Source organism: Sturnira hondurensis, unplaced genomic scaffold (genome assembly GCF_014824575.4).
Source record: "Sturnira hondurensis isolate 20B ecotype Veracruz unplaced genomic scaffold, ASM1482457v3 Scaffold0004136, whole genome shotgun sequence".
In the NCBI taxonomy this organism is placed as follows: domain Eukaryota; kingdom Metazoa; phylum Chordata; class Mammalia; order Chiroptera; family Phyllostomidae; genus Sturnira; species Sturnira hondurensis.
In genome coordinates this window covers 21,439,018-21,458,871 of record NW_028076767.1, presented here as the reverse complement: position 1 = coordinate 21,458,871, position 19,854 = coordinate 21,439,018, and the positions used below count along the sequence as shown (strand labels likewise).

At 46.8% G+C, this 19,854-nt stretch overlaps 1 protein-coding gene across 2 annotated transcripts; it reads right to left on the bottom strand.

Annotated features, from left to right (window-relative positions):
* Positions 1–373: 373 nt before the first annotated feature.
* Positions 374–17,974, bottom strand: AAR2 (AAR2 splicing factor). 2 transcript variants are annotated; one of them, XM_037043987.1, is made up of 4 exons: positions 17,915–17,974; positions 14,516–15,319; positions 10,935–11,164; positions 374–1,727 (listed from the first exon to the last, which is right to left on the bottom strand). In XM_037043987.1, exons 2-4 carry the CDS (start codon positions 15,270–15,272, stop codon positions 1,560–1,562), a joined length of 1,155 nt encoding a protein of 384 aa, XP_036899882.1. In that variant the 5' UTR covers positions 15,273–15,319; positions 17,915–17,974; the 3' UTR covers positions 374–1,559. The 2 variants fall into 2 exon arrangements, with proteins under 2 accessions (XP_036899882.1, XP_036899883.1); XM_037043988.1 differs by having other exon boundaries at positions 374–1,704.
* Positions 17,975–19,854: the final 1,880 nt, after the last annotated feature.

Genomic DNA, 19,854 nt, shown 5'->3' with positions numbered 1-19,854 from the left:
TCGGTACAATGTTTTCCAAGTTCTTCCATGGTGCAGCATAAATCGGGACTTCATTCGTTTGGAATCCACACTTTTAATGAGCTCCCCAGGTATTCCGGTAAGTGGGCTTTGGGGAGGACAATAGCAAATTCACACAAGGTGAAGCTTTTGGTTATTATACACATGCAGGGCCTCGGGCCTGCCTGTCTGGTGTGCCTGTCTTAGGAGCCCTGCTGGGAACGGGAGGCAATGCTGGCTGCCTGCCTCCTCCAGGGGCTGCAGAGCTTGGGCAAGTGTGTCCTGGTGCTCAGGAGGGAGGAGATGTCTATGGGCAGAGGCCTGGCTGCTCCAGGAACTGGGCAGATTAACTGCAAAAGAGACTCACACAAGGGGATTCAGTCTCAACTCAAAGACTTTAATGTACATTATCCTCTTGGAAAAACATCTCCAAGGAAACAAGTGGAACCAAACGTCTTAACCAGCAGGACTTCTCATTTAGAAACCTGGTGTGAGCTGCAGCCGTGGGAAAGAAACTACAGGGACTCTAAACATAGTACACCCTCTTGAGGTCAGGATGGAGGGGCCAGTGTGTGTGATGGGCAGGCTCTCAGGACCCCCAGCAAACCCGAGCGTCATTATACTTGTGGCTGACAGCTCCACAGCAGGATGGAATGATCCAGGCCAACCGGCCATCCCTACAGCTCTGAACAAGGGCACAGAACTCCAACAGGGCCAAAGTAGCCTGTCCAGAGCAAGAACCTTTCTCTTTGCTGTTGAATCTCCAGGCCATCAAACACAGTCATGACGGCTCTGATGAGGAATGCGGCCACACAGGAGGGTCACCAAGTCCCACTTCTGCCTCTGAGATCTCAGAATGGAACAAACGGGAGAGGTGTGGCGCCACCAAGGCCCCTGAGGTCAGGGGCCATGGCAACCTTGGGAAGATCATTCACTGGGACTTCTGGATGGAGAAAGGAACTTAGGTGGAGAAAACAAAAGCTGATGACTTCTCAGACACAACTCAACTGTCTTCTGTGTCACACCGTCCCCAGTCCAGGCTCCTGAGTGCTCAGATGCCCATGTTTTCTGTGATGTATTCCCATTCAACAGGAGGCAAGCAGAAATTTGGGCTCATCTCCCTGCTGCCCTCTGTTGAACCTAGAAGTCACCAACTGACATCTCAGACTCCTTGGTGGTCCAGGGTTTCTTGTTTTCTAACCATTCTGTGGAATGAGCAATCAGTTCTCTTGGGCTTTTTGCTCAATTTCTTCTCATTCAGAAGGAAGTAGATTACTGCTGAGGCAGGCCTCTCCCAAGAGCTTTGGGAAGAGTCCACCTGGAATTCAGTCAGGTTGGCACCAAGGCCAGGCTGATGGGGAGCCCACAGTGGACCTGCAGGACAGTATAGCCTCTTTGGCACTGAAGGAACTCATTTATTGGTGAAGGAGGGAATTCGGGTTCCATCACTGCAGAACCTGGTGGGGCCGCTGCTCTGGCAGGTCCCAGGAGAAGGGGTGAGTGAAGAGGTCAAGACTGCAGCTGGGCGGGAAGGGGCCTCCGCTGGCTGAGAGCACTCCCAGTTAGCCAGTCTCCACACCCTCGGGGAGCTCCACCACCACCGGGGCGCAGTCCTCAGGCTCTGCTTCGAAGTCCCACCGAAACTTCTTGGTCAAGTGAGCTTGGAACTTTGCAGCTTTCTGCCTCAGGGTGGCATCCACAGCAACGCTGCAGGCAGAGGAAAAGAAAACCTACAGAGAACAGAGGATAAGTCACTCCTGCGGACACAGAGGGAGCCAAGAAAGCTGTGGAAATTTCCTCATGGCGTTCAGCTCTCTGGGGCAGGTAGATCAGCTGCTGGTAGCACAGGTTCAGGACACCTGCTGTGCTCCCCCAAACCAAGAAAGAAGGTCCAAACCTGGCTGAGAAGCCGGGGCAGGACTAGAATGGAAAATTACCATCTTGGGCAGAGCTGCCCCACCAAGAGTGAGGCCAGTGGGGCCATCGGTCTGGCCCGGCCCCCCAGGGAGATCTACTGGGCACCTGGGCTATAACTCCGAGGAAGAGGCAGTAGCTACACCACCTGGTGCTAAAGGGGCTTGGGGGGCTTATAAGCCCCCAGATCCCATACAGTCACAGGCCCCACACCAGTGAGGCTGAATTGCGGCTCTAAACAAAAGGAGCCACAGGCTGCCAGTCTGAGGTCTCTGTTCCCCTTAAAAGCTGTCTTTGATGTTCTTTTTCCAAAATTGTGATAATGTATATGCAACACAAACATACCATTTTAACCAATTTTTTTACATTATCCAAAAACTGTGTTAAATATACATAACAAAATATTTACAATGTTGGGCATTTTTAAGCGTATAGTTCAGTGGCATTAAATGTATGCATTGTTGTGCAACCATCACAACTGTCCATCTCTTGAACTTTTTCCAGCTTCCCAAAATGAAACTCTGAGCCTATTAAATAATCACTTCTCATTTCCTCCTCCCCGACCCCTGGCGGCCACCATTCTATTTCCCGTATCTAGGAATCTGAGGACAGTAGGTACCTCACGTGAATGGAATTATAAAGTATTTATCATTTTGTGGCTGGCTTATTTCGCTCACCACAATGCCCTCAAGGCTCGCTCATGCGGTAGCCCATGTCGGAATTTCCTCCTTCTCGAGGCTGAGAGATAGTTCACCATGCGCCTGTGGCACATGTCGTTTTTCATTTATCTGTCAACGGCCATTTGCGCTGCTTGTCCCTCTACAACACTGCTATGAACTTGGGTGTAAGACATCTCTCATAGTCCCTGCTTTCAATTCTTTTGGGTACAAACCCAGGAGTGAGGCTCCTGGACCCTAAGAAAACCCTGTCTGACGTGGTGAGGGATCACTGCACTGACTTCCCCAGCGGTCATGCCATTTTACAGTCCCGTAAGCAATGAACGAGGGTTGCAGTGTCTCCACGGCCTTGGCAACATCTGCTATTTTTGGTTTTCTGGGTTTCAGCCATCCTAATGGGTGTGAAGGGGCATCCCACTGTGGTTTTGATTTGCATTTCCTCAGTGATTAGCGATGTTGAACATCTTATCATGTATTTATTTGGCCGTTTGTATATATTCTTTGGAGAAATGTCTCTTCAAACCCTTCATCCATTTTTAATCAGGTTGGCATTTTTGTTATTGTTTAGTTATTGGAATTCTTTAAATATTCTGGATAGTAACCCCCAGCACCCTGTTTTGATATTCTTTTTAATTCAGTTTCATCTAACGCACACATGGGCAGGGGGCAGAACAGTAATCTTCTCTCCATCTGAAACTCCACCCCAGACCATCTTAGATCCCAGTGCCTCCCAGGAACAGCAGCAAACCCACTATCCCACACAGTTTCACTAGTGTCAGAGAAGTTTCACAGAGGATCCCAACGGACCCTCCAAGCGCCCTGGAAGACCCCCTAGAACGCCTACTTTTTAGCAATGGGGTCTGAGAAGAACTGGCTGACTGGATCAAAGCTGTCCAGAAAGAAAGCTGTCGTTTCCCCAGACTACCCATCGGCTTCCCGAGGGACCACCCCACAGGCACAGGAGCACAAGGGCAGAAGATGTTTGATCACGTTATGCTCGTGCCACAGCTGGCCCGCAGACCACCATAGAAGGAAAACGAGCTCCAGCGGCCTCGACCTGACAAAGGTAACGTGTGTGCTCTGCAGCTGGTTCCTGCACAACACCCCTTCCACCTGCTTCCCCACTATTTTTCCGTGTGCAGGAGGAGCAAAGCTCATTTTCAGTGGCCTTTGTTTAGAGCCATTTTGTTAGAGTGACAGGGGACACTCCGTCTGGTAGGGACAGAGGGATATGGGAAGGGGGTGGCAGCAGAGGAGGTTTTACAGAATTTGGTTTCGTTAACTTGGGAATCGACTAAATAGAGGAGCGGGGAAGCAGAGCCACAACTAAGTACCAGATCAATAACTAATTAGAGGGGCCGTGTGAGCCTGGTGGTGAGAGGACAGTGGGGAAGCTGGCGGCCTGTCTGTAGGCAGCTAATGGAGCTTGCTGTGGAGCGCTGAATATGGAGCCCAGCTGAACTCCGGGAGGGGAGGGGCCTGGTATGGGCAGCAGAGAAGCCTTGTTTCAAAATGCATGAGCTCCAGAGGCCCTGCATTCCCATGAGTCTGTCCCCAGAGGCCCTGGGGAACCTGCCAGCTGAATTATCCAAAGCCTCTTCCTGTTCCCCTCCTCATTTTGGACATCACACTAGTCTACACAGCCCTTCTCTCCAGCCACACTGAACAGTGACCCAAACACAATCTACTCCTCTTCTGTGCCTCTACACACACACACACACACACACACACACACACACACACACGTTTCTTTTACTTAGAACACCCTTCCACCCTGTCTTCTCCTCCTTCACCTCGCTAATTTCTACTAGCAAGTCAGGCTCAGTGCAGACATCACCTCCTTCAGGGTGTCTTCCCAGGCCAAGGAGATGGAACAGATGCTCCTCCATTCTCCCCCAGTGCCCAGGGTTACCTCAATCAGAGCCCCAATCTCAATCAGGGAGCAGTCCCTTTACAGCTGAGCTCTCCCAAGACACGAAGAGCATCTCCGAAGCAGTGACTCTTTCTCACACCTGCATCCCACTCCTGGCACAGAGTCTGACACACAAAAAAACGCAACTGATGTTTAATGCACATCTATGAAAACCCATTTCCAGCTCACTTTTGTACAGTGCCTGGCACCAAATAATCGCTCAGTAATTTTGGTGGTTTTGGACAGAATAAGAGACGCATCCTGGGAGGGTGGCTTATTTACCAGGCCCCTGCACGACACCAGCTTACAAGCCACCTCTGTGAGATATGCCTCTCACAAAAGCCCGAGACGAGACCAACTGCTCCAGCCCCTGCTTCCACTCCGGTACTTTGCACGCTGTGCTGGCGTCACAGCGACCTGTGCGCCTTCAGAGTGGGAAGTGAGTCCAAGGTATCAGTGTGCCCCACAAAGCATATCGCCTGGCATAGAGTTAGGGCCGTAGGACAGTCACTGAAGGGATAACGAGATGTAGGGATTGCCCTGCATTTGGCAATGGCCGGCAGAGAGGCTGGAATAGTCGGAGCCCATACTCATCACTCATCCTTCCCACCCATCGCTCAGACACTGCCTGGTAGTAAAATCAACGAGAAGCAGCTAAATAAGGCCTTCAGTCTGAAAAATAAGGCTTCTAATTTGAAAGGTGTTTTGTCCTTTGTAAAGAATTTATCAATCTAATCTTTACTACAAACCCAGGGGAAAGAGGACAGGAAATTACTATTCCCGTTGTACAGATGAGAACAGTGATAAATGCTGAGCAAGTTAAGTGATAAATGTCAAGCAAGATCCCGTCCAATGAGAGAAATCTCTATCCTTTTTCCCTGCCAAGGCCTTCTTCTGGTGTTGCCATGGACTTAATGCATCCTTCATATTTTTGGCATTGCCCCTCGGGGAGCGGAGGGGCTTAGAGACTGGGTGCTTCTGGAGCTGCCCCCTCCGCAGGCCTCCAGGATCCAGGGCACAACCCAGACTGACTTTTTAATTTTTTATTTAATTTAAAAAAATATTTTATTTATTTATCTTTAGAGGGGAAGGGAAGGAGAGAGGGAGAGAAATATCAGTGTATGGTTGCCTCTCGTGGGAACTGGCCTGCAACCCAGGCATGTGCTCTGACTGGGAATCGAATTTCAATCGTTTGGTTCGCAGGCCTACGTTCAATCCACTGAGCTACACCAGCCAGGCCAGATTGACTTTTTTTAGATAAAATGGACTTAAAAAAATCAACTTTACTGCAATATAATTTACATACAATGAAATTCACCCACTTTAAGCATTCAATTTGTTTTGATAAATGTAAACACTCATCCAAACACTATATGACACAATCGAGACAAATGTACACTCAGAGTTTCTCTTTTAGAATCCAGTTCTGTGTTCGAAGGGCCCCATCCCACCCCCGTCAGGATACGGCAGAGCCCAGCACTCTCACGAGCTCCCGCGAGTGCCCCTAGTGGTCCAACCCTCCCCCACCTTTCACCCCTGACGTTCACTGATCTATTTTAATTTTTGTTCCTATAGTTTACAAACTTTGTATTTTTTAAATAATTTAGCAAGGATGTTTAGACAATATCTAGTTTTCAAGCACTAGTTTACTCTGATTCTTTAATTTTTTAGATCAATTTAATGCCTTCCTTAGGAAACTTTGTAATGATCTGGTTATTATATTTATCAAAGTAGAATCAAGTAAATACTTTTTAGTGTCACTGAGAAATGACCTTAACATAGGAAGGTTAATCCTGAATATTTTCAAAATACTTTGAAACAGGCTAACAGCTCACAAACAACTGCATTTATTTAAAACTAAAAGCCCAGCCATTGGGTATTTTTCTTTAAATGCAAAAGAAGTTATGACTACTTTTATCACTAAGTCTGTGTATTCTAAAATTATAAATTACTTCAGTCAGAAATGTAAAAGCTTTCTTTTAACCCCAAGTTAACTTGAGATCAGTCAGGTCACCTTGAGAAATTTAAAATATCAAGGAAGGAAGCTGAGTCACTATCTTATCCTACTTTTTGGCTAGACAAAAAAGATGAAATTTCCTAATTTTTTCAAATCCCAAATGATTACTCAACTTAGAATAAAACCAGTCAGAGGTAGAACATTTTATTTCTACTTGCAGAAGAAGAAAGTGGTGTTAAAAGCAAAACTATCACTTCGCAATGATTACCAGGAAAGTGAAAGGCAGCAGGAACAATTTTGAAGTCAGTTTAGAGAATTTGGGATATTTCATCTGGGGCTCCAATATATAACAGCCCCCACAGGCTTTCGAATCAAAGCTCAGCCTTGCCATCTACTAGCTCTGGTGATCTTGGGCAACATTATGTGACCTTTCTAATCCTTTATCCCCAGGTGTAAAATGGGATTACATCCTTAATTTTGAGCATTGTTTTGAGGGTTACATGAGATAATAAATAATGCACAATAGGTGTGCAAACCTAAGACAGCTGATGGCAGAAGATGTAGGAGTAGGTAGGTGAAATTCATCACCTGCTGGTGGTGAGGTGTTACCATACCTCGGCTGGTATGATAATAAAAACACTAGAGACATCACTGTCAGAGCCAATGTTTTTCCTCAAGATTTAACGAAGGACAATGGCGTTTACAATACTTACAAGAAATGAAGCTGGAAAGCAGATGTGGCCCATTATGACTAAAATTATTTTTTAAAAGGCCTGGCTGGTGTAGCTCAGTGGACTGAGTGCAGGCCTGCGAACCAAAGGATCGAGGTTCGATTCCCAGTCAGGGCACATGCCTGGGTTGCAAGCCAGTTCCCAGCAGGGGACACATATCAATGTATGGTTGATGTACGGTATCAATATACATTGATATTTCTCTCCCTCTCTCCTTCCCTTCCCCCTAAAAATAAATAAAATCTTTAATAAATAAATAAAACAAGTATTAAAAAAACAGGTTATGTGACTACATGCCTAAATGCTATGCAATCAGCATTAAGACTTCTTATTTTGTACATAACTCACTTCCTAACATACTATTAAATTCAGATTATCCTTTCATTGGTTTTAAACAAATTGCGGTGACTCAAGTAGCTTTAAATAAAAGAAAAAACTATTTCTATAAAACGAATAATTTTTATTCAAGCTAAATCCATGGGATTTGTAAAAACCAGTGGCATCTATTCAAAACGACCTCTGATGGCAGAGGCCATTACGTGGCTGATTTCATACAGTTAATGCAACTGCCTTTAAGTGCTTACACACAACACCAGCCCCTCTCCACGGGCAGGAACCATTTAAGCTCCTAAGTGAGAGCCAGTCCCACTCATTTGACTGCCTCGGGGGAGAGCAGGCGGCTGGCTGAGGAAGGCTTTTATGGGCTGATTTGTTCAGTCATAAACACCCGGAGTGAGTGAGTGAGTGCCTCTGTGTGGGGGCACTGGAGTCTCACTGCCAACATGGCTTCAATGTAACTCTCCATTAAAAATTTCTTTGTAGTATCTTTTTCTATGTGCCCATTGAAATCTCAGTCATCTTTCAAGCTCATGGACAAATGCTACCCCTCCTCCTGCAAAAAGCCACTCCTGATCCTCTGTCCCCTCAAGTCTCAACCCCAGTAGGAATTAAGCAGTCTCTGCTGCTCCTAACACCCTCTGGCCAGACGTCACTGTTCATGCCTACCATATCAGGGTCATCTGTACATTGCCACAGGAATTACACACTCTACTCACCTCAAAACACCCAGGAACACAGAGTGAGGTAAGTGCCAGGCCTCAACTGGGCGTTCAAAATAACCAGATGAACAAAAACAGGCTTTGGGTGAAAGCTCATGGCTCAGCGGGGCAGCCAGGCAGACGCCACGTACGTTTCGGCAAGCACGGCCCACGCAACACTCACTGCACGAGGCAGGCTAACAGCACGGAAAGGAGAGAGCTGAGGAGTGGCATGCTTTGAGGGCATCTCGCAGGATAAACAAGTACACACCAGGCAGAGGGAGAGTCAGGTTCGGTTAGGAAGGCAATAAACTTTACACCCATGTTTTCATCAGTCATGCCAGACGAAAAGTTCGAGAGAGCTGCTGTGCTTATAGTTAATGATACTGTACTACACGCTTATACATTTGTTGAGAGAGGGGACCTCATGTTATGTGTTTTTTTACCACAATTTTTAAAAAAAAGAAGGCATGAAACAGCACAGCACGTCTGGGAACTTGCAAGGAGACCTCTGTCACTTGAGTTGAAGAAGGAAAACAGGGAGGAAGGAGAAGCTAGAGAACAGGTTATGAGCCAGAAAAGAATGGGCCTGGTGACCCATGTTTGGGCTTTTAACATTCTGTACAACGAGGAGCTGCAGAGAAACAGGGTCAGGAGTGCATTTGAATGGCAGCTCAGGTGGCAAGAGTGGGAGACGGACACACTGACAAGCGCAGGCATGGCCGCTGACAGACTCTGAGGCAGCCTCGAAGAGACCAAAAGACCTGGGTTAGGAAAATGGTACTTGGGCAGGACTGCCTTCTAAAACACCACTTTCTGGAGTTATTAGGTTAATTCACTTATTTACTTTCCTACTGAAATAGAAGCTGAAAGTCAGGGACTCTTTCTGTCTTGCTCATAGCTGTATTTCCAGTCTTAGGACAAGGCTTTGTATACAGTAGGTGCTCGGGAAATACCTGCTGAATCAACGAACTAATCTCTCAAGGGCAGGAACCCTGTCTAATCCTCAACACTTTCAGGAGAATGTAATATTTAAAGAGAAAATGCTCACAAACACATCTTGGATTTTTCCAAATAACATTAAATTTTCTTGGTGAAACGTCCAAAGACAGAATTCTTCCACTCATTGGCTTTGTACACCCCACCTGAGCATCGAGCACTCCAGCTGGGCCCTTTCCGCTCCGTAAATCACTGCTGGCAACAAAGCCTCAGCAGTCAGAGCTCAGCTGCTGGTTGAGCCGACAATGGTCAGAACCGCCAGCAACACAGGGTGGCGCTCCCGTGTTTGCGAGACCGCATTAGCGCAAACCCTGAGGGTGCACACATTCCCGTGGGCACAGCCACTGCCAGAGGCAAATTCGGGGCTGAGGCTCCCACTCCTCTGCGACCTTGACCCTGCACCTCTGGTGGGGATTCTCCCTGCAGAGGCAGGATAAAAGGATTTAACTTCTCTGTTATATCAGGAACCAATAACAGGGCAGTTTTATAACTCTTCTGAAGTGGAATACACTAGGCTCTAGCCGTCAGCTTGACTGACTTGTCCCCATGGCCTGCACAAGTCCTCCAGCTGCCGGTTTTAAGTTAGCTGCTGCTCACAGAGACTCTTGCAACAGAGCGTTTTTAGAAGTATTTTGTACCTTTGAGAAGCAGGCATAATGGTGTCTCCACTCCAATCAATCAAGAATCCTTTTGGGGAGACCTACAATATGTAAGAGCGTAAGTGTAGGCCTTCAACCAAAACTTGGGCCTGGGTACAAATCCTGACTCTGCCACTTACCAGCTGTGTGAACTTACACAAATAGCTTAACCTTTCTGAGTCTCAGTGTTCCTATTTGTAACATGGAGTAATCCTCCCTGCCTTACAACACACCAGAGATTAAATGAGGAAACCCAGGTAACAACATGATAAACATGGCACCTGCTACTCAACAGGTACTTGATGAATGTCTGCTCTGTCCCCCAAGTGGGGGCGGGAGGTCAGTGAATAGCCACTTTGTACGGAGCGGGCCTCATGGGGTCTCACACACAGGGAGAAGAAAGCAGTTCACGGAACAAAAAATATGGAGACTGACATCTCGCAGCTTCTGCCTCTTCTGTGCTTGAGCAAGTTACAAAATGTGAGTGACAGAGGCTGTCCCAAGAACATACAGGAAGCTAATCTGTTTGCGAAGGGAGGAAATAGCACAGGATGAAGATTGCGAGTTGTTTGAAGCTTCTTCCCTAATTACCACTCATAATGAAAATTTAATTGCCAAGTTAAAAGCAAATTTCACTTTTTCTGTCAGAGAATCTCTACAGAAACTGGCACATTTTGTTTGAACAGGAAATCAAAGTTACTTTAATGATTAAATGAGATCTAAGGAGCTGCAGATGTTTCCCTGGGAGTAACAAGCTCCCAAACTCTGTCCTACTGGGTTGCAGCTATGGCTATGGGGAGAGAGAAAAACTGTTTTGAGCGCAGTACCGTAGCTCAAAGGGGTGGAGGGGATTCAAATTCCAAGTACCCAGAACTAGGCTCTCTGGTGGCAGGTGGGGAGAGGGTGGTACAGAGAGAGGGTCTCTGACATCAAGGAGCTTACAGTCGAGTAGGGGAGAGAGAACCAGGAAACTGCCCAAGATTAGGAGACTAAAATCGAGAAAACTTTGGGTCACAAAAGAATAGCAAGAAACAAAAAGGTAAGCCCCCTGGGGGTGCAAAAGACTGCTCACCTGTAAGGTGCTGGTGAGGAAGTTGTTCTGGGAGACAATGTCCACAAAGAAGTCTGCAGGGATCTCGCCAAGCTGGTGGTACAGGATGGAGATGAGGCTGATGTAGAGGGTGTGGTGCTTCACCATGGCTTCCTCCGACCGGCACAGAAGGTTTAGGAGCTGCTTCCAGTGCTCAAATGCCTCGTACACATTCCCCAGCAGGAAGCACACAAAGGCAAACTGAAGTTCACCTGAAAGGTAGAGAAAGGAGAAATGACCCCAAGGAGGAAGAGTACCAGCTGACTCTGTGAGGCTGTCGATTGCACTGGACCTCAGCAAGAGGTGGGGTTTTGCACCACGCAGGTCCTCAATAAAAGTTTGCTGAACTGCTATAAACGTGAATTTCTGTAAAGTCAGACTGCAAGAGAGGAGGTACACCTAGTATTTGCCTGGCATTTAAAGAGTTTACAAAATGTGCCCATGGATATGTGCCACACAGATCCTAAACTCGGATGCCTATCAGAATTATGAGGGACTGCTAAAGATAAAGCTGCCTGAGCCTCACTCCCAGAGATCCTGGCTGAGGACAGACGATGGGACCTCAGTATTTGTAGCTCTAGTTCTGATGCAGATGATCTGCTTCAGGTTCAGGGGAATGCTGTATAACACCACGGAATCCTCGGCCAACTCCACAAGGTGGTCAGGGGAAGGTGGTTTTCTGCCTCATTGTATAAATGAGGTCAAGGGACTTGCCCAAGGTTTCACATCTAATGCTTAGGGATGTGAACAATGAAAAGATAAAACAGATTTCCTATTGGGTAGGAACAATTCTAGAGCCTCCCAGAACAGGAAAATGTATGAGTAATTGTCCTGCCAGCCAGATTATTTTTGTTTGTTTAATCACGGGGCTCTATGACAATCTCTAAGAGCAGGTTGGTGGCAAAGAGCATGGGCTCTAGAGTCAAACTGCCTGGGTTCAAATCTCAGCCCCACCACTCAGCAGCTGTACGACCCTGGGCAAGTTAGTTAATCTGCTTATGTTTCAATTTCCTTATTTAAAGGTTTAGTGAAGATTAAGCCCTGGCTGGTGTAGCTCAGTGGATTGAGCACAGGCCTGTGAACCAAACAACTGTAGTTCGATTCCCAGTCAGGGCACATGCCTGGGTTGCAGGCCAGTTCCCATCAGGGAATGCACACGAGAGGCAACCATACATTGCTATTTCTCTCCCTCTCTCCTTCCCTTCCCCTCTAAAGATAAATAAATAAAGGTTTAGTGAAGATTAAATGAATCAATACAGGTAAAATATTTAAAATAATGCATGGCACAAAGCAGCACTCAAGAAATATTCGTTATTATTCCCACTGGATGCCTGTCTCAACAAGGAGACCTGAGGATCCAGATGCCACTGTCCTTGGGCATGCAACTGGGTCTCTAGTCACCAAGATATACTTTTACTGATCAGAGACGTTCTGTCTGGCTTCAAATTTAATGAGGGCTTCTGTGGACCTATGTGGAGGACATAAACACAACAGATGCACTCAACACCACGCTCCTCTTTAAACGCACAGTGCTTGATCTGTCACCTCCAGACACCTGACAAACTAGTTCCCTATCCCCAGGCCTTTAGAACTAAGTTTGGTTTGTGTGACTAGCTGGCTGCCTGGTCTAGATATGTAGGGCATTTGGTCAATATTTTCAACATAGGTAGTCAAATTTTCTTTGTATGGTAGAGATTAATGATGTGCTTTTTCAGTTGGCTTTTCCTGGTAAGTTTGTGAAAATATGAGCTTATTCTCTGAATTTAGGGCATTTATTTAAATTCATGCATTTCTGGCCTAGTCTAAAATTATATTTGCAGATCAGGAACAATTTCAAAGAGCTGTCATGAAGATTTAAAGTTATCCCTGCAAGAGACCTTTTCACAAGACTACTTTGAAGAACTAAAGTGTTTTAGAGGTAGAAAACAGGATTTCTGTCCATTTTTAAGCCAGAATTTCAACCGTTACTTATTAAATGAAAATACCGTGTAATGCATTAAGATGCAGTCATTAAAATGTCCCTTTTTATCAGCTGAGCCAATGATCTGAAAGGTCCTATATTCAAATTTCTCACTGATCTTCCAATAGCAAAATATGCAAACACCTACACAACTTGTAAAAAAAAAAAAGAAGTAGCTGTTGGAGACGTGATGAATGTCTGCTGTCACTGGTAACCAAAGAAAGCAGTCACCCTTAAATAACGCAGGGAGGTGGGGAGCAGATACCCTGTGTAGCCAAAAATCTGCATGGAACCTAACTCCCCCAAAACTTAGTTGTCCCTCAATATCCACAGAGGGTTAGTGTCAGGACACCTCCCTCTAAACCAAAATCTGTGAATGCATGGCACAGATGAATGCACACAGTAGGCCCTCTGCATCTGGGGACTGCTGACTGGAGATCAACACAGTACAGATAGTTAATGAAAAAAAATCTGCAAATAAGTGGACCCTTGCAGTTCAAACCTCTGTTGTTCAGGGTCAACTGTACAGTGAAATAAGATGTCATTCTCCAACCCTCCGGCTGCAAGAGGCCTCAACTGCTATGTCAGGTGATAGGCAACAGCCTCCCAACAGCTGATGAGGATGCGCGACCTTGTCCTGGCAACATGCATGCCCTGATCCAACAATTTCAACACTACACGTATGCATAGACACACACAAGAATGTTCATTAGACAGCACTTTCAACAGAGAAAATAGGAATATCTTCAAGGTCCATCAGCAATGCGTTGGTTCAATAACTAGGGAACTTAAGCAGCCATTAGGGAGGAGTGACCGTTTCAGTGACATAGAAAAAAGTTTATATTAAAGTCAATTAGAAAATAATGTAGTGTAATTATGTTTTTGTAAAAAAAAATCACATATCCATATAAATATATTATTAGAAAGACTAAAAGGAAATATATAGAAATGAATATAGAGAAAAGACTAAAATAAAATATCTAGATCTATATACATGTAAAAGATAGAAAATAAATATACCAAAATGTAAAAAATGGTTACTTCTAGGCCGTGGAAATTGGAGTGAATTTTATTGTTTTTCTTCTATGATGAATATATTTTTGTAATAAACAGGCAAAATAAAAACTATAATAAATTTTTAAAAAGTCACTGTCCTGGTCTAAGCCAGTAGAGAGACCACCACCTCGAAAGAGTCAGGAGCCAACTGAGGAGGGGAGTTCGAGGCCTGGGAACCAGGAACCCTGGGCTCTGACCGCATTTCGACCACTTAGTCAAATCCTTTCCCTCTAAGGGCCTCCATCTGTAAAATGAGGGGCCGGGCCATGTCAGTGGTTCCCAAACACAGGACTGTCCACATCAGGTCCGCCTGGGATTCCTGTTTACTACATACATGGACAGACAGACCAACTGCCGGGGCCCCACTGCAGATTCTTTGAATCCACCTCTATGGTGAAGGCCCAGACACCTGTAGCTGTAATGAGTGTACTGGGCATGACTGCCTCTTAGCCAGGTTTAGGAACCACTTTCCTAGATAACCCCAGATGTGCCCCCTAATGGAATACCCCTCCCTTGGCTACTCCCAAAGAGCCTTGGTCCTCCTCACCGAGCACATCCTTGGGGCTGCTGGGGAACTGCTTGCTGAGCATAGTCTCCAGAGCATAGCTCAGGTCCATGCTGTGCCTGGTTATCTCCGCTGGCGTGGCACCTGCTGGGAACATCTGTGTGGGGAGCTTTGAGAAACGAATCTCTGTCCCGGCTTTGGGCTTCATCTCAGGCAGCCGAGCCAGGCCTTCCTGGTAGCTTTTGCACTCAGTGCCGCAGAGGGGTAGATTCTGCTCTACCCGGTCCTTGGTGTGCCTCAGGGAGAGCACAGGAAGCACCTCTGAGAAGGCGCAGATCTGCCGGCTCTCAGGCTGCAGCCTCTCCATTGTGGCCTCACTGATGAAGTTGGTGAGTGAGATCCACTTCTTGAGTGTAGGGTATGGGTAAGGTCCTAGGAACTGGTCCAGCTCCTGGAGGTTGGCTCTCATGGCCTCCACCTCAGCCTCTGGGGCTGGGGAAAGGTCTACCTCTTCCTGGGCCGAGTTCCAGCGCAGGACCGTCAGCCCCCGCTGCTGCAGGCTAAGGAAGAAGCCCATACGAGGGCCCACATTCCTGGGATTGGCCTTGTCCACAGAGCTATAGTGGAGGAAGTGGATGCCTGGTGGAATCATCTTCACACCCTGGAACTTGGGCCCCACCTCCCAAGAGTTGTAATCAATGCCAAACTCAGTCCCCTTGGGCATATTCAGGATGACCACAGTGGCCCCTTCAAAGAAGAGGCTCTTGGCAAGTTCAGGATCCATCTGCATGGCAGCCATGGGGCCAGTGGCGGGAGATCAAAAGGAGATCTTATCTTTCAGAAGAGCTGAAAAAGAAAGCAATCAGAGTTCACCAGAACTTGGGAAAGAATGCTTCATTTGCTCAGCATTCTCTACATGCCAGATACTGAATCAAACCCTTGACATAATTACCGCCTTAATCCTTACTACACCCCACATCAATTTTACAGATGAGAAAAATGAAACTCAGAGAGAAGAGGATTTCTGTGCCTTATTTCAATGAGCAAGAACACTCACTTCACAGCTGGAAAGACATCAAAGACAAGTGACATGTTCAAGGTCACATGAGGACATACAAAGTCACACAAATTAGTACCCTGCCCTCCTGGCCAGTGTACTTCCTGGTGTCCACCCAGGATCTACTCTCGGATGAGAGTAGAGAAATCCGATTGGTCCACTCTAAACTATAATTCTGCCCAGAGCCTACTGCTAGGGAGTCCCAGAAGTGAGAAGGACGACTGAATCAAACACACACCCGATTTCCCATAAGCCTCAGGGAAAGCTCAGAAATGGTCAGAGGTGGAAAGCAGTGCCCAGCATCCGAAATTCACAACAGATTTGGGAAGTGTAGAGCTTTATAACCACAAGCCTTCCCTCCTCCTTTTACACATAACAACCTACGGTCCAAGGAGTGAAACAACTTCCCAAAGGCCCACAGTCAGGGGCAACTCTGGACCACTTGCCCAGAATGGATTTGGGTGGCATCGCCAGCCCAGGATCAGTATTTAGAAGAGAAAGAGTTCAGACTTATTTTACCCATGTCTGAACTACTCACAGAAACACTCTGTAAAACTCCTGTCTGGCAGACAGAAACTGCCTATGTGGTGTTTATAGGAATGGTTTCAACATTAAATTAATTTAAAACAAATAATTATCTGACCCTCTAGTCCCCAGACACCTACCTTTTCAACTCAACAAGTAATCGCTGGATGCCTGCACTGTGCCAGGTCCTTCACTGGGCACTAAATACAACACCCACAGGGTGAGGCAGCCGCTACCCTTCAGGCACTTTCGGTCTGGCCAGACGTACAAACACGGCCCTATGCTTTCACAAACAGTTCTTAAGGGCAATTGCTTGTTTAGTTCTTTTTACTCTTTGTATTTTAAACAAACACAAAACAAAACAGGGAGGAAAGGAAGACAGACCTTTTCCCAAAAATATTAAGAGCATATTTTACTCTTAACCCAAAAACACTACAAATGACTCACTTTAAATCAGCATTTATTTTCAAACTTCAAGTAAAAACTTGTAGTCGGTTAAGAAACAATTTTGAGAGGCTCAACCAGCATTAATTTTTTTAATGAAAAGAACAGAATTTAAAAATTAGAGTGTATCCGGAGTGGAAAAGAGAATTGTTTTCTGAAGCTTTGTGTGTATGTACACACTCTTGGTTGCAACATAAAATGTATTCGTTACTATGGGTCATGGCCAAAAAAAGTCTGAAAGCCACCGCTCTAAGTAATTTATATCATCATCTTCCTATTCCCAGCCCTGAACTCAGAAGGTCCTTAATAAACATTTGCTAAATGCACAGCTATTGCATTTAGAATAATTGCTCATCATTTAGCCACTTTCCCGTGTGGTGGCTGTGTGCCCCTCCTCGATAACGACATTCCTTCGAGCTAATTCCATCAGCCTGTAATTCTATTCATTATCCCTTCAGCAGCTGGCACGTGGCCTGACAACAGAGAAGATGCCCTGGATGCAGAAAGTCACATCTAGCCACCTGTCTTCACTACTTCCTTAATCCATGCTACCATGTCCCTCACCCAGAGCACTCGCCCCTTGGGCCCATTCTCCACCCACAGCAGAAACGACCTTTTCAAAATGCCAGTCTAAGCATATGGGCACCCACAATTCTCACCATGACCTACAAGGCATGCATGGCCTGGCCCCTGGCAACTCCTCCAGCCTGTTTCATACTCTGCTCCCCACCAAGCTCTCTCGACTCCAGGCACACTGGCCTCTTTCAGACCCCCAAAACGGGGCGGGGAAGCGGCTCCCGACTCGAAAAGTCTTCCCTCTTTTCTTTCTCAAATCATTTTTCTGATCTCAGCTCAATATTCTCTCCTCAGTAAAACTTCCCAGGTCAGGCTTCTTGTGATACTCTCACGCGGCCCTATGCCTTTTCATTTCACTTACCAGGTCTGCAACTGTGCCTATAATTAACAGAGAGCTGTCCCCTCCACCAGATTTGCCCATCTGTTCCTCCAGCACAGAATAAACACCCGACAAACAGTTATTTAATAAAAATATGATATCCACTTTGTAGTTGAGAAACAGGCTCCTTTCAGGGAGAGGCGTTACCAGAAAAGTTGCAGAGAGTCGGACAGAACCAGGTCGGGAGCAGCCAAGGCCTCCGGTACCCAAGTTCTAAAGCTAGGAAAAAAAGCGAAGTTTACCCCGGGTGTCCCAGGAGGTACTGGAGACAGTACCTCTGGTGACGGTTTCTCGCGGCTAAAGGCCTGTGGAGTCACCAGGGTCCTACCACCGGCCCACAGACCCCAGTGAGGCGCCCTACTTCAGGGCACTCCGCGACCCCAGGCCAGGAAGCCGGGGGGCCCGGCTAAACAGACAACGAAAGCAGATGAGTCAAAACACGCCCGTAGGCCGCACTCACCTCCTCCGGTCTCGGCCCCCGGCTCAGGCACAGCGGAAGCGCCGGAAGTTTCACCGCATTGGCGCCGGACCTGAGCTACAGAAAAAGCGGCCCGGCAGATCTCTCGGTCGCGGGAAAAGCGGCCCGCGCTTACAAGTTCCGCCCCATAAAACCATTTACTTTTAGTTTCTCGTTTCAGTTCCTGTACCGTGGGTAACAACTTTTGTCAAACTGTGCATTTTATGTTGCATATCCGCCAGCTATGATCCTTTGGTTGGTTGCCTTCTCATATGTGCCCCGACCGAGGATTGAACCCACAACCTGGGTGTGTCCTGATGGAACTGAACCCCTGACCTTTCCGTCTGTAGGATGATGCTTCAACCAACTGAGCCACACGGATCGGGGCCAGCCATAGTCCTTTGGTCACTGAAGCTGGGGTCTAGGTCATGGCTGCTTAGTAGCCGCTGTCAGATACTCAGTTTCAGCCCTGGTCAGCCAATGTGTACCTGAGTGACAGGGTCACAGCTCGCCCATCATCTCCCCATCTTACCTTCCAACCACACTCAGGCCTAAGGGGGAGCCTCAGAAACCCAGCTCCCAGCCCAGAGAGAACCTGTCTCAGTAGCAGTAGTCACTACTCCGGACTCTGCAACCATAACCGCCCAGTGTTCTCTTGCAGCACAGGGTTAGTCTGATATCTCGGTCAGGCTGTAACTGTTCCCAGAGAAGGGGCACCTGCCTGTCTTGTTTCTTGTTTCTTACTGTTTCCCTGGAACCCAGCACAAAGCCAGGCACAAAGGCTTAGCTCAGTACATGTACAATATTCTGCATTTAACTGATAACAGTAATTTGGTATTAAGAAATAGCTTCTATCTGGGGCCTAGCCCTGTGCTGGGTGGTTGTACTAGTCAGGGTCCAACAAAGGAAGGACAGACAATAGGATATATATATATAGATAGATAGATAGATAGATAGATAGATAGAGAGAGAAGTATTGCAAGGAATTGACTTGCGTGATTGTGAGGGTTGGCTAGATAAGTCCAAAATCCACAGGGCAAACTATTCATATGTGATTTCTAAAACTTACATTACCCTAGAAAGACTATATTAGCACCTCCAACTTACGGAGAAATCACAGAGAAAATCACTTACAGAGAAAACTGAGGCTCTGAGAGGACGCACAGTAAGAGAGTGGTAGAGCTGGGGTGCAAACCAAGGTCTGACAGGCTGTTCTTCTCCCTGTGCTGCTGGCTGGCTGCTCTGTAGCTTGTCTGTCACATTTCCTCAGTGACACTGGACACACCAATCTGTCTCAGTCAAAATTCATCTCTTAGTGGTTTCAGACTAGACTGGGTCCTGCAGTCATGGTTAGTCACAGTGAGTTGCTGCAGGATTCACCAGAAATGGCCTCCATCAGTCACAGTCACGCGTGTCAGTCTCAGCCTGTCCTGTCCATTCCATTTCCTGCATGAAGAAGCTCAGTTCCTTCCTAGTACCCTCCTATTCCCAGCCTTAGGCAATGAGCTCTGGTGTCTGGTCTCGGACCTTCCTGTTCCAGGCAAGCTCACCATCTTCTCAGAGACTCCAGGGCACTGAATTATGGGCATGGAAGATGTAGATGGTGGCCCAAGAATGCCACCTGTGAGTCACATGTCCCTCCATATCAGGCTTCTCTACCTTGGTACTGTTGTGCCATTTGGGGCCTGTGCATTGTAGGATGTTCAGCAGCAGCCCTGGCCCCCCACCCACTAGATGCCAATAGTGTCTCTCTGTTGTGACAACCAAAAATGTCTCCAGACATTGCTAAATATTCTCCAGGGGGGCAAAATACCCCCCCCCCGGTTGATAACCACTGATATAGATGAAACAACCTCAGGTTATTTCCAAGCAGCGCAGAGGCTGACCCTACATTTATGGGAGACAAAGACACAGATCCAGGGTATGTGGAGACCCAATGTTTG

Bases quoted from the DNA above. Each gene is read 5' to 3' on its own strand.
- AAR2 (XM_037043987.1), bottom strand. From the start codon at position 15,272: ATGGCTGCCATGCAGATGGATCCTGAACTTGCCAAGAGCCTCTTCTTT. The intron at 11,165-14,515 runs GTGAGGAGGACC...TCTACCTTTCAG, and splicing joins CAGCCCCAAGGATGTGCTCG to GTGAACTTCAGTTTGCCTTT. The intron at 1,728-10,934 runs GTGAGCAGTCTT...TGTTCTCTGTAG, and splicing joins TCCTCACCAGCACCTTACAG to GTTTTCTTTTCCTCTGCCTG.